Consider the following 15631-nt stretch of genomic DNA (forward strand, 5'->3'; position numbering starts at 1 on the left):
AGAAAAGATGTTAAAGCCCAAAAAGGACACCTGTTGTTGCAAGTGCTAACTTTCAGAGAGTTGAGAACCAAAGGTCAGAGGATAACAGCAGTAAGGATCTGACAAGAGAGTTATAAACCAAAGACATAGGCTTAAAATAGATTTCAACACTTCTAAAAACTGGTAAGGATCTGTGATTCTCTCAGATTTCCTACACTTAACTGATTAAAAATTTTTTTGTACTGCTTACAGTTATATTCTCTGAGGCACTATCTACAATAGAAAAGGTTGCATCTGATTTTAAATATCAGTTTATTAAAATGAATAAGTAAATATCAGTTTGTGATTACTTATTCCTGCAGGAAATTAAAAAATAAAAAATTTATAAAGTGTAATATTGGCAAGTTACACTGTATTATTATATTTCTGCACTGAATATGCAATGAAATTTGATATCATTATTAAATTACTATGTCCATTCCAATTTATTAATTACTCAAAAGACAGGTTTTGAATTCTTCTTGGATGCAAGTCATAATAGTAAGCTATAAATTTATGACATTTAATCATTATCATATTTTTCTTTGATTTAATTCTCCTAAAATCCAATTTAGTAATTTAAAACATATAATCATGAGTATGGCTGTTTTGAGTGTAAAATGGAAAATACATTACAACAAGCGAAACCTAATTTCCAGACATTCTTTTTTTTCTTTTTTTCTCACCATAACATATACCATCCCCAATGTCTATCACCCAGCCACCCTATCCCTCCCACCCCTCTCCACTCTGACAACCCTTAGTTTGTTTCCTGAGATTAAGAGTCTCGTATGGTTTGTCTCTCTCTCTGGTTTCATCTTGTTTCATTTTTCCCTCCTTTCCCCTAAGATCCTTTGCCTCGTTTCTCAAATTCCTCATATCAGTGAGATCATATGATAATTGGCTTTCTCTGACTTATTTCACTTAGCATAATACCCTATAATTCCATCCATGTCACTGCAAATGACAAGATTTCCCTTTTTGATGACTGCATAGTATTCTATTATAAATATATACCACAACTTCTTTATCCATTCATTTCTTGATTTACATCTAGGCTCTTTGCATAGTTTGGCTATTGTGGATATTACTGATATTAACACTGAGGTGCACATGCCCTTCAGATCACTATATTTGTATCTTTAGGGTAATTACCCAGTAGTGCGATTGTTGGGTCATAGGGTAGCTCTATTTTCAACTTTTTGAGGAAACTCCATGCTGTTTTCCAGAGTGGCTGCACCAGCTTGCATTCCCACCAACAGTGTAGGAGGGTTTCCCTTTCTCTGCATCCTTGCCACCATCTGCCATTTCCTGACTTGTTAATGTTAGCCATTCTAACTGATGTGAGGTGGTATTTCACTCTGGTTTTGATTTGTATTTCCCTGATGCTGAGTGATGTGGAGCACTTTTTCATGTGTCTTCTGGCCATCTGGATGTCTTCTTTGCAGAAATGTCTGTTTATGTCTTCTGTCCATTTCTTGATTGGATTATTTGTTCTGTGGGTGTTGAGTCTCATAAGTTCTTTATAGATTTTGGATACTAGCCCTTTATCTGATATGTCACTTGTGAAGATCTTCTCCCATTCTGACAGTTGTCTTGTGGTTTTGTTGACTGTTTCCTTTGCTGTGCAAAAGCTTTTGATCTTGATGAGGTTCCAATAAGTTCATTTTTGGCCTTGCTTCCCTTGTCTTTGGTGATGTTTTAAGAAGTTGCTGTGGCTGAGGTCGAAGAGGTTGCTGCCTGTGTTCTCCTCAAGGATTTTGATGGATTCCTGTCTCACATTGAGGTCTGCCATCCATTTGGAGTCTATTTTTCTGTGTGGTGTAAGGAAATGATCAAGTTTCATTCTTTTACATGCAGCTACCCAATTTTCCCAACACCATTTGTTGGAGAAACTGTCTTTTTTCCATTGGACATTCTTTCCTGCTTTGTCAAGGATTAGTTGACCATAGAGCTGAGGGTCCATTTCTGGGCTCTCTATTCTGTTCCATTGATCTGTGTGTCTGTTTTGGTGACAGTACACTCTCTTGATGGTTGCAGCTTTGTAATGGACCTTGAAGTCTGGAATTGTGATGCCACCAACTTTGGCTTTCTTTTTCAACATTCTTCTGGCTATTTGGGATCTTTTCTGGTTCCATATAAATTTTAGGATTATTGGTTCCATTTCTTTGAAAAAAAAATGGATGGTATTTTGATAGGGATTGCACTAAATGTATAGATTGCTTTGGATAGCATAGACATTTTCACAATATTTGTTCTTCTAATCCATGAGCATGGAATTTTTTTTCATTTCTTTGTGTCTCCCTCAGTTTCTTTCATGAGTACTCTATAGTTTTCTGAGTTTAGATTCTTTGCTACTTTGTTTAGATTTATTCTTAGGTATTTTATGGTTTTGGGTGCAATTGTAAATGGCATCGATTCCTTAATTTCTCTTTCTTCTGTCTTGCTGTTGGTGTATAGAAATGCAACTGATTTCTGTGCATTGATTTTATATCCTGACACTTTACTGAGTTCCTGTATGAGTTCTAGCAGTTTTGGAGTAAAGTCTTTTGGGTTTCCCACATAAAGTATCATATCACCTGCAAAGAGTGAGAGTTTGACTTCTTTCTGATTCTGATGACTTTTATTTCTTTTTCTTGTCTGTTTGCTAGGCTAAGACCTCTAGTACCATATTGAATAGCAGTGGTGATAGAGGACATCCTGATATCCTCTATCAGGAGGATAGAGAGAATGCCCTTAGGGGAAAAGCTCTCAGTTGTTTCCCCTTAAAATGATATTCATTGTGGGTTTTTCATAGATGGCTTTGATGATAATGAGGTATATATTTTCTATGCCTACACTGTGAGGAGTTTTGATCAAGAAAGAATGCTGTGCTTTGTCAAATGTTTTTTCAGCATCTATTGAGAGTATCATATGGTTCTTGTTCTTTCTTTAATTAATGTATTATATCACACTGATTGATTTGTAGATGTTGAACCAACTTTGCAGCCCAGGAATAAATTCCACTTGGTCATGGTAAATAGCTCTTTTACTGTACTGTTGGATCCTATTGGCTTATTTTGGTGAGAATTTTCCCATCTGTGTTCATCAGGGATATTGGTCTGTAATCCTCCTTTGTCCTTGGTCTTTGGTCTTTGTCTGGTTTGGGGATCAAGGTAATGCTGGCCTCATAAAACGAGTTTGGAAGTTTTCCTTCCATTTCTATTTTTTGGAACAGTTTAAGGAGAATAGGTATTAATTCTACTTTAAATGTTTGGTAGAATTACCCTGGGAAGCCATCTGATCCTGGCTCTTGTTTGTTGGGAGATTTTCGGTGACTGCTTCAATCTCCTTCCTGGTTATGGGTCTTTTCAGGTTTTCTATTTGTTTCTGGTTCTGTTTTGGTATTTATCTGTCTCTAGGAATATATCCATTTCTTCCTACTTATCTAATTTGCTGGAGTATAGTTGCTCATAAAGTGTTCTTATACCTGTTTGTATTACTTTGGTGTTGGTTGTGATCTCTCCTCGTTCATTCATGATTTTATTAATTTGGGTCCTTTCTCTTTTCTTTTTGATAAGTCTGACCAGGGGTTTGTCAATCTTATTAATTCTTTCAAAGAACCAACTCCTAGTTCCATTGATCTGTTCTACTGTTCTTTTGGTTTCTATTTCATTGATTTCTGCTCTGATTTTTATGATTTCTCTTCTCTTGCTGGGTTTAGGCTTTCTTTGCTGTTCTTTAGCTCCTTTAGATGTAGGGTTAAGTTGTATGCATGCAACCTTTCTTGTTTCTTGAGCAAGGCTTGCATTGCTATATACTTTCCTCTCAGGATGGCCTTTACTGTGTCCCAAAGATTTTGAACAGCTGTGTTTTTATTTTCATTTGTTTCCATGAATTTTTTTCCATTCTTCTTTAATTTCATGGTTGACCCATTCATTCTTTAGTAGGATGCTTTTCAGCCTCCATATTTTTGAGTTCTTTCCAACATTCCTACTATGATTGAGTTCTAGTGTTGTGGTCCAAAAATATGCAGGAAATGACCCTAATCTTTTACCAGCCGAGACCTGATTTTTGACCCAGGATATGATCTATTCTGGAGAATGTTCCATGTACACTAGAGAAGAAAGTGTATTCTGTTGCTTTGTGATGGAATGTTCTGTATGTATTTGTGACATCCATTTGTTCCAGTGTGCCATTTAAAGCCATTGATCTTTTTCTTAAATGATCTGTCCATTTCTTTGAGGGGGTGTTAAAGTCCCCTACTATTATTTTATTATTGTTGATGGGTTTCTTTGATTTTGTTATTGGTTTATATAGTTGGCTACTCCCATATTAGGGGCATAGATATTTAAAATTGTTAGTTCTTCTTGTTGGACAGACCCCTTAAGTATGATATACTGTCTTTCCTCATATCTTATTATAGTCTTTGGCCTAAAATCCAATTTATCTGATATATGGATTGTCACCCCAGCTTTCTTTTGATGTCCATTATCATGGTAAATTGTTTTCCACCCCCTCACTTTAAATCTGCAGGTGTCTTTGAGTCTAAAATGAGTTTCTTGCAGACAGCATATCAAGGGATCTTGTTTTTTTTTATCCATTCTGATACTTTGTGTCTTTTTATTAGGGCATTTAGCCCATTTACATTCAAGGTAACTATTGAAAGATATGAATTTAGTGCCACTGTATTGCCTCTAAGGTGACTGTTACTCCATATTGTCTCTGTTCCTTTCTGTCCTGTGTTACTTTTAGGCTCTCTCTTTGCTTAGAGGACCCCTTTCAATATTTCTGTAGGGCTGGTTTGGTGTTTGTAAATTCTTTTAGTTTTTGTTTGTCCTGGAAGTTTTCTATGTCTCCTTCTATTTTCAATGACAGTTTAGCTGGATATAGTATTCTTGGCTGCATATTTTTTTTTCATTTGGTGCTCTGAATATATCATGTCAGTACTTTCTGGCCTGCTAGGTCTCTTCGGATAGGTCTGCTGCCAATCCAATATTTCTACCATTGTGTGTTACAGATCTCTTATCCCGGGCTGCTTTCAGGATTTTCTGTTTGTCACTGAGAGTTGTAAGTTTTACTATGAGATGATGGGTTTTTGACCTATTTTAATTGATTTTGAGGGGGTTTCTTTGTGCCTCCTGGATTTTGATGCTTGTTTCCTTTGCCAAATTAGGGAAATTTTCTACTACAATTTGCTCCAATTACTTTCTGCCTTCTCTCTCTTCTTCTGGGATCCCAATTATTCTAATATTGTTTCATCTTATGGTATCACTTATCTCTTGAATTCACTCCTTGTGGTCCAGTAGTTGTGTATCTTTCTTTTTCTCACCTTCTTTCTTCTCCATCATTTTGTCTTCTATATCACCAATTATCTTCTTCCTCATTTATCCTAGCAGTATGAGCCTCCATTTTTTATTGCACCTCATTAATAGCTTTTTAAATTTCAACTTGGTTAGATTTTAGTTCTTTTATTTCTCTGGAAAGGCTTCTCTAGTATCTTCTACGCTTTTCTCAAGCCCAGGTAGCATGTTTATAATCATCATTCTGAACTCCAGTTCTGACATCTTAGTAATGTCTGTATTGATTAGTTTCCTAGCCATCAGCACTGCCTCTTGTTCTTGCTTTTGAGGTGAGTTTTTCTGCCTTGTCATTTTAACCAGATAAGAATAAATAAATGAGAGAACAAAATGCTAAAAGGGTATCAATGATCCCAGAAAAATATAAACTGATCAAATCAGAAGAGTTCTGAAACTGGGGATGAAGAAAGAGAAAAAAGAAGAAAAAAATATGTTTATGTATTTTGGTCTGTTAGAGGAAACTGCCTCCCAAAATTTTAAAGAAAGAAGCATATATATTTATATACAAAAATAAGAGTAAACACAATGAAGGGATGGAATATGACTTTAAGATGAAAATTAGAAAAGATTCTTTAAAAAGAATAAGATAAGATGCTGGTTGAAAAAAAGAAAAAAAAAAGGAGAGAATGTGATCAGTCTAGAGACAGGAACAAAGCCATATCCTAGATTTAGGGTATATTTTGATCTGTTACAAGAAACTATATCCCAAAATTTAAAGAAAAACTTATATCTATACAAAAAATAAGATCAAATACAATGAAGGGATGTAATATGACTATAATAATGAAAATTTTAAAAATTAAGAAGTATTGATAAGATCAATAGTTTAAAAGGTTAAAATAGGAAAGAGGAAAAATTTAAAAAAAATAGAATAGGAAAAAAAATAACATTAAAAAAATTAACTTTGAAAGACTAAAGAATTATGGGATAAAAGCCATGAATTCTATGTGCTGTATTTTCCTAGCACTGGTGTTTTGCAGTTCTCATTGATCAGTAAACTTGGTTTTTGCTGGATGTTCTTGTTGATCTTCTGGAGGAAGGGCCTGTTGCAGTGATTCTTAAATGTCTGGCCAAAGCAGAATTGCACTGCCCTTGCCAGGGTCCAGGCTAAGTAATCTGCTCACATTTGTTCTTGGTATCTTTTGTTACCTGAGCACTTTCTGTAGAGCTTTGGAGGTTGAGAATGAAAATGGCGGCCTCCACATCTCCAACCCAGAGGAACCAAGAGCTCAGGGCTCCACTCCTCAGTGCAGCTTCAGATAAAAGCAGTCAATCACTCTTTTCTCTCTGGTCAGTAGCTGTGTTCCATGCTACCCCATCCTCTTAGCAAGTGTTTCTATCTCTGGCACATGGCCCCGTTTGGAGTCTCCAATCCTAGCAGATTCCTGTGGCACATACCCCCGCCATTCCTCCCAGAGGAGGAAGGGGTAGGTCTCCTCAGATCTCTCACTTGTTGGATCCCTGCTTGAAGAGTGCTGACCTGACTGTGTCTCAGATCATGGTTTAAGGTAACCCTGAGCATAGAGCTCACTTCTTGGTTCCATCTCTGCAGCCAACTTCCCCACTCTGATACCTGAGAACTCTGTTGCACTCAGGCATCCCTGGTCTTTCTGTGACCCCATGGGTCCTGAGACTACACTGTCCTTGCTAGGTCTCATCCTCCTGCTTAGACTCTGGAGCAATATTCCTCAGTGGAAAAGACTTCTAAAAGTTCTGATTTTTTGCTCCATGGGAGCCAGCCCCTCCCTTTGCAATCTCTCTTCCCATGTATCACCTCAAATTCACTTCTCCGCACATCTTACCTTAGAAAATGTGGTCACTTTTCTGTTCATAAAATTGCTACTATTCTTCTCTTCAATCTCCTGTTGAGTTGATAGGTCTTCAGAATGGTTTGATAACTATCTAGCTGAATTCCTGGGAACAGGCAAAATTTAAGTCTGCCAGTCCTCTATCATCTTGCTCCTCCTCCTCTAGATATTCTTTATCATATTACCTTTTAATGTTTTTGTACATCTCTTGCCGCCATCTGAAATTATCTTGAGTTATCTTTGTGATTTTATTTTCATTTTGCAAAATTGTAGATCTTGTCTGTAGTATTTACTACTGTGTTTCCAACCCTTAGTGTCACTGTTTGTTATATAATCAGTGCTCAGTAAATAATTGTTGAATACACTAAATCTCTTTGTTATCCAGAAGACTTTGTACTATAATGAACCCATATATGCTTACCTTCAAATGACCATAATGAGATAAGGATAACAATGATTTATATTTAGGAAATATCTCCTTTAGTACTTAATAAATTATCTGAGTTAATTTAATGGAATCATTCTAGGCAGCATTTATTCTCAATCCTCCATTTCCTAGATGTCCTGATAGCATATGAAATATGGTACAGAAATATTTTTATGCATTTCCCAGATTGCTCCATAAGACATTGACAAAGCCATGTTGTATAAATTATCTTTAATAATATGCAGTACTAGGAGACTGTCATTGGGAAGGAGAGATGCTGTGGTACACTTGCTTTCTGGTTCAGTGTCTTGGCTTACCTATAGTTCTGCTTCATGAGCTGAAACATTGAGGCTGTCAGAAATATCTTCAGTTAAATTGCCATTATTTCCTCCATCTCATGTGCATTGTGCTTCTAGCTACTGTAGCTCTAATATATTCAGTTCCATCTTTCTCAATTACTGAAAGTGAATTCAGGCTGCAAACTATAGTTCCATGGTAGCTATTAGTTGCCTTTTCTACCCTCTGTTGCTGAAATTATCTTTGATGTCCCTAGGAAAGATGGGAAGTTTATCCTTTTAATTGTCAGATTCATCTTCTTTCCTCTCTCACTTGTTGATGTCTTTGTTGAGTTCTTTCTCATTTGTTGGATCTTCTAAGGGCCTCTCTCCAAACTCTGTACTTTAATGTATTACAACCATCCATATTATACAACCAACCATATTATAGTCTCATTATACTTAGAAATGTGTGCAGACTGTCTAAAATAATTTAAGCTTTCCCTAGTGGATATTTATGGGCATGAAATCAAGGAAGAGAAGAACACCAAATTGTAAATCAAAACCTGGCATGGAAAATGCTAGTCTATTGAAAATATAATTGTGTCAAATCTAAATACTTTCTCTTTGAAATTGCTTTTCAAACCAAACCAACCAACAAGCAAAGGAAAACATAACCTGGATAGTTTTGAAAGTAATGAAGTAAAAATTTAAAACTTCAGTCTTAATGTTATAGTCATATACATATCTTTATTTGCTAAATTCAGATATGAACAACGGAGGCAGCTGCAACAATAAATAGAGTCACCCCTATGAAAAGAGAGAGAAAATAGGGCATTAATAGAGAAAAGTTTGAGAAGATGCATTCCAAAGAAGAATGAGGGATAAGAATTGTTCATGTTAGAATCATGAACATTAAATCACACAGTTATATTGACAAGACCATTCTATACACCTGTGTATATACCTCTGCCTACAGTGATACAGTAGAGCTGAATTCATATTTCTATGCCGTGGCAGATAGCCATCCATGGAAAGTGATGGCTAGTTTCCAAATATTGTAGGAAAGTAGGTTTTGGGAGAAATAAGGGAACAGTTTGGATAAAGGGTCCTTACATCACCATGTCTACATCTCAACACTGATTAATGTGTACAACATATATTCCAATCTCCTCATATGGGTACCCTAGAGTGACTGCCTGCAAAGCACTAAGAGTTGTAATCACCACCCCCTACACACACAAACCAGCTATTTTGCTGTGTGTTGAAGAAAATCAAAAGCTTTGAAGAATAGTAAGGATACACCATACACTGGTTATTAGGAAACCTTAATGAAGAACTCTCCTTCACTATAATAATAATAGTAATAGTCTAGTATTAGTATAGTAATAGTCTAGCTTTTGAGAATATTTTACTTTGACTTTATAGCACACACCTAGGATTTAAATGTGTAAGTATGTGGGTATAATATTCCTTTATTGAATGAAATTAGAGAAACTGCTTCCCTGGAAGTCTTCAAAGGACATAGAACAGGAGTGTTACTTCATCTCTTGACCATGACCAGTATCTGGGGCATAGTTCCAAAAGTTTTACTTTAGGTAACTTGCTTTAAGGAGACTATGAATTGATACCTTTGTGACTAAATATATAGAGAATAAATATACATCCAAAATACAATCTGTTTTCTGTCTGTCACTTGGGGCAGTCCTCCAGTGCATATTATATATTATGCATATATATTATGAAGTATATATTATGAAACATAATTACAAAAATTTATAGTATTAGAAATCACGTTAAAAGAGTGGTTGCTGTATGAAAAGAAATTGGGAAATTTGCCATAGAATATGAAATATGGAAAATATATCAGGTGATAAGAGTGTATCAGTTGCTTTGAAGTCTTTCCATTTTCTAACTATACTTTATCAATATATATTTGAGGAGCATAAAGATCAGCACCATTGGCTCAGCCTCTTTTATGCTTATTATTATCTAGGCAATAAATTTGGGTGAATAAAAAATTATTTCCAGTTCACAGTTTATTTTATTAGTATATGCAACCTGATTAAAAAGCACATTTGGAGTTGCAGCATTCTATGATTGACTTTCCTATACATAAAATAACTAATTTATTTGTATTTAACTAATTTATTTGTATTTAAAAGTTAACAATGCAATGTCACAAATATTATATACAGGTAGACATTTCTCTGGGTCCCAATTCAGTGAAAAAATATACTGGTGAAAAATTTTTAAAGATTTTTTTGTTGTTGTCTTTTATAATTCAGGCTATCTGGAATGAATATACCACCACCAATTATCAGCAACAAAAACTGGCTCAGACTGCATTTTGTTACAGACAGCAATCACCGATATCGTGGATTTAGTGCTCCCTATCAAGGTATGTTTAATGAATTCCTCTGTCTCTTTTGATATATGAAATGATTTTGGTATATTCAGCCAGATTTTGCAATAGAAGCAAAATACCTTTTGCATTAATAAATGATAATTTGAATAAGCAAAAATAGTCATTCTCTTGCTGAGGTAATAATGTGATAATAACTAAATTATAATAGAAAAGTTAGTTGGTTTTTATAACACCATGTTCAAAATAGAGAATATTATGACCTCTAAAAGATAATATGTTACAGATGTCATGTTTACTTTAATAAAGTGCTTCAGCACTGTACCACAAAACACTGCAGAAAACCTGCAGTTGTAAATAGGCTCTCTATCAATTGAAATCCATTTTCATATACAGTGTGTTTGTTATTGCTAGTTTAATTAACCTTGTTAGGATTATTATCCACTATTTTTATTAAGAGGCATAATTTTGAATAAGAGGGATATAGTATTTGATGTATTAACTTGAAAAATCTCTTTATTTAGAACAAGATTATTATGAAGATGGAGTGTTAATGAAAATGTAGCTTCTACAATATTTATTAACATTATGTGGGTTTAGTGTACTTTATCCTCAGTCTACTTATGTAAATAATTCATTTCATTCTCAGTAGTGTATCAGCTCCTGTTAAGGGAATCGTGAGCACTGCCATAGTTACATTTTTCCATTTATCTGTTTTTCTTTTTTTATTTAATGCTTTCCTTTTTAGTAGTCTTAAGTCTTAAGCACTTTACAAATTTAATATGGTGACTTTAGGCAGCTTATAATTAATATCTAAAATGTTATTAGGCCACATACTGTTTTCTGGAATACAAATTTCAACAATTAATTTATATTTTGAAGACCAGTAACCTATCTATAGATGTCCTTTCAATGAGATTTCTGACAATAATAGTAACAGATTAATGTGATTGGTATTTTGATATTTATAATAATGCATTGGGTATTACTGTAATAAAAATCTCTAGAATAATAACTTTAAAAGTAAAGATTTTGGACAAAACCCACTGTAGAAAAATCTATAATTTCTATTGCTACTGTAGTTAATTTGAGTGGAAGCATGAATGAAAATATGCTCTTAAATCTTTCTCATAACAGAATACATTACTCATCATAAAATACTATATTTTAAAATTGAAAATTAAATATGCATAGAAAATTACTTTTATACATTTTATTAAAAATAACTGTCCAGAGCATAGTAACTTGAATCTTACCAGTTTTAGCCAGTGTCACTTTTAAATTGGAAATAATATTTTGTTGAATTTCCAATTTCAATATCTAAAACTTTTTTGTACTTCAGGAATCAGAGGACTCTTTCTATTAAAAAAAAAAAAAATCTTGCAGAGCTTCTTTATCTCTCTGGGTTGACCCCTTCCTTTTGGAGTTTTCTAGCAGCATGACTTTATGTCTTTAATTCCCCTCTTCAATGGGTTAAAGCAGACGGCATGGCAGAAATTCAAAAGACTATCACCTTTGACTCATGTGGTGATCTTTTCTACTAGATTCATGGCATCTTTCAGTCAGATGTCTTTTCTTCCTTATCTGAATAGAAATAAAGTATTTTATATTTAAATGTACAACCTGGAGGAAAAAAATGATCTATCTCAAAAATAAAATGATACTTCATTTGCTTTATGTAGTATGGTTTCATGAAACTGGTATCTTTAGATAGGGTTGTTTTGCATCATAAGGCAATAGTGCTAAGCTTCCAGTAGATTTGTGTATGTAATTATTATTTTCAGTATTCTACTTGCTGATCTTAAATTGACTTTTATAGTACCTTCAGGTTCAATTTGATTTTCTAGCATTGCCTATCTGGTTTCAGGAGTGAAAAAGAGCCTAACAATGAATTCACTGCAGTAAAATAGAAAGGAAGTGTTTTATGGGGGATGCATGCATTTTTTCTATTTTCTTCAGCAAAAGGAGTTCAAAGATGATAATTTTTGGTGTAATCTATATCTATGCAGTGTAGAGGAAGTAAAGTGGCCTACAAAAATAGAAGCTATGATTTTATAACATGATCAAGGAAAAGTTTTATTATATAAAAATCTACCTTTGCATGTATCGTTTTAAAACTTTTGTCATTTAGGCCTGATTTTTCTAATACATTATGTCCAAACAGTATTTTACCTAGACACCATAAATTCATTTGGAGAAGTAATTCCTGAAACTATAAACAAATTTGGACTAAAAAATAAATAAATAAATAAAAATTAAAAACCCAAGAAGCTAACTTAAATAGCTGTAAAATTCATAATTTTGACAAACTGGAAGACATGCCCAGCATGAAATGCTAATCTTCCTGTATTACATTGTTCTATGCTACCATTTAATATCACTGGTATCTAGATTAAAGACAATGAAAGAGAACAAAAATTATGGAATATACTGTACAGAAGTCAGAACCAGGTCTCCATGTAATATAGTTTCTTAATAACTCAAAAACTTATTGAGTACCCAGTGATTACTATTGAATTATCTGTTATTTTGAAATTATTTAATGTTTTAATGAAGCTCTAGTTTCCAAAGTCTGATTAGTTTCTCCATAGCATTTTTGTTTAAACTGTGTTTTTTATAAAAAACAAAACAAAACAAAACAAAAAAGAAACTTTGAAAATTAACTGCAAACTTACTAAGGTTCCTGATTAACTGTGTTTTATAGTGTGTCCCATCATGGATGGAGTAGACAACATAGACACACTAACATGTTTCCTTAATAGAGCATCCTTTAAATAGTGTTAGAAGTTAGCTTCCTTGTTGGTTGAGATATAATTTCAATAGGGTTAAGTACAAGTAGTGGAGAACACACTAACAAATGTTGTTTTCACTCAAAAACGCTCAGAAAAGTCTTGATTTAAATAAATTGCCTTTGATATGCAAATTGATTCCCCTTCCCCAGATCCCACACTGAATATGTCCACTTCTATCTAAAATAAAACTCTTTTTTCTCCCAGAGTTTATTTATATTGAAAATCCCTTCTTTGAAAACCCTGTTATTATCTGTACTGTGTTTCACAATTTTTTCCTCTTTAATTTGCAACTCTTGCCCAAAGAAACTTATTTCAGTATCATTAGTCTTTGCTTTTAAAATTCTTCTTGCATTCAAGTTTCATTAAATCTCTTCTAATGAGAACTTGAATTTTTCTATGTCACACATAAGTGGTGTAATTTTTCTTATCTGTCATATTTGGAAGTTCTCGTATTTATTTATTGAAACCTTCACAACACTGTCATTTGATTTTTATTATAAACCTAGAATCTATTGTTTTCCATTTTTATGAATATTTGATCATGTGTTCTTAATTTCTAAATTGGAAAGAGATTTTCAGAATACAATTGCCCAATACATAAAGCCTTACCTCTAGATGATGTTTATTCAAAAGTATTATGTTTTTACCCATCAGTCTCCATTATTCAACTATAAAATATTATTGCATTTTTAATTTTAAGTTATCCAACATTTCATATCTTTTTAATGCACAAAGATACTATATCTGTCGATAATTACAATATTGTCTTTGGTATATAAGTTTAGAAAGTGCAGCATATAATTAATTCCAGTTATCCAAATATATGAATATTTCTATATTACAGATTATGTTTAGTCGATTCTTCCAGATTTTATCACATTTTGATTTTCCCTTTCCTCCTATAACTTTGTTTATGTGATTCTTCTTATGTAGGTTAACATTTTATAGACACTTACTTTCAATTTAACAAAGATACATCAATAGTAAATACAGTGCATTTTAAAGTTAGGAGGAAATATGCCTTATATTACATAGTTTCTCAAAGAGGTTGTCATCCTTCTTGGGATCAGCTGTGTGTCTTTTTGGTGAGAAAAACATATTTAATGAATGGAACTTTCAAATTGTATTGAAAATGCACTGCTGTATACCTCAGACAGAGAACTGTGGCATTTTACATGCACATAATTTAAGTGAAAAAAACTTTGCAGTAGTGTCTATTTCTTAGATTTGGAAAATTTTGACATAAATGTGAGTGCAGAGTTACTAAACAAAGATAAATAAGATTATCAGGGGTCCAGGGTAGTCTATAAGGGAAAAACTAAGAATTGGAGTCTGCGAGGTTACTAATTGTTATCTGAGTTGTTTGAGCCTTGGTTTCTTCATCAGTGGGGGGAAAAAAAAGTCACAGTTGCTAGGCACGTAACTATGGTGCAATCAAAATGTATTAGAATTTCTACGAGTAAAAGTTAGACATGCAGTGAATAAAGATGCTTCAGTGGAAAGAAATAATCAACCATGGGAAATGAGTGAGAAACACACTTTCTAACCATGAGGTAGAAATAGTTTAAAGATTGTGATCAAACATAAATCTGAATCCTGGAAACACATATAAAAATGAAAAATCCTATGTTTTATAAATTAATTCCCACATTTCTCCAGAGAAGAAAGTACTTTTCCTAAGAATGCAATTTTAAAATGAAAAAGAAATGCACTCAGTTATGTTATAAAAACATAACAATTTTTAGAATAACACAGTTCAGATTTAAAAATAAAACACAACATCAAAGCAATCTGTGTAATGCTATATTTTTTTTTTCTAATTTTGCTTAGGCATCAGTTTTTCTTTGTGTGCCTTAGTCTATCTATTTATAATAAAGCACAAGGAATCCCATCTCAGCATTCTAATCACAAAATCCCTCCTCTAATTTGATAACTAACCATCAATGTGAGTCATAGGATTTTAAGGTTGGAAGTGGGACATAGTAAGAGAAGATCAAAACTTTTGGTTCAGATCATATAGATGTACATAATTTACTATAATAGAAATGTTGGACATGGGCAATTAGGCTATTTGCCTGGGGAAGACAAATAGAAAGGGCTTTGCTAACACAATTCAAGAGATATACTCTCTCTATATATACTTCATATTATGGTAGGTATTATTTATTTTTTAGTGATTACATACATTAGGAAAATTCATAAATTGTACTTGAATTATTATCGCAAATAATCCCCTTTTCATAGATTATACAAAATGCATTATTTTAAGCTTAGAAAATCAGCTAGTTATTTTCATTTACTGAGTTTTGAGAGAATAAGATGTTCAGTTCCATAAGATGTTGAGTTCCATTGGTGAATAGTGTTTGAGAATAACGTCTAATCTTCTACCTTATTTCTTTTTGATTTTATTATTAACGTCACTTTTTTTTTTCTTCAGGTCTCATTTAGTGCTAAATCATTACTTTCATCTTGAAATTCTCTTTTTCTTTTAATTTTATTATGGGATTAAAAAAATAAACTTCTTTTACTTCTTGCTTAATGAACTTGTCTGGTTTATGGAGTTCATTGTCACAATTAGTATGATGTCTACACAACCAGCACAGAAAA

General features: G+C 33.3%; 1 protein-coding gene across 3 annotated transcripts in view; it reads left to right on the forward strand.

Moving 5' to 3' along the window:
* CSMD3 (CUB and Sushi multiple domains 3) overlaps positions 1–15631 on the forward strand; it is a gene marked incomplete at both ends in the record, with an annotated part of 1233164 nt that overhangs the window by 440780 nt on the left and 776753 nt on the right. For all 3 annotated transcript variants that reach the window (XM_080802411.1, XM_080802412.1, XM_080802413.1), the window contains one exon: positions 10156–10268. In XM_080802411.1, coding sequence (XP_080658537.1) covers positions 10156–10268 — 113 coding nt within the window. The remainder of the gene's footprint in view (positions 1–10155; positions 10269–15631) is intronic.

Source organism: Martes martes, assembly GCF_963455335.1.
Source record: "Martes martes genome assembly, chromosome: 4".
In the NCBI taxonomy this organism is placed as follows: Eukaryota; Metazoa; Chordata; class Mammalia; order Carnivora; family Mustelidae; genus Martes; species Martes martes.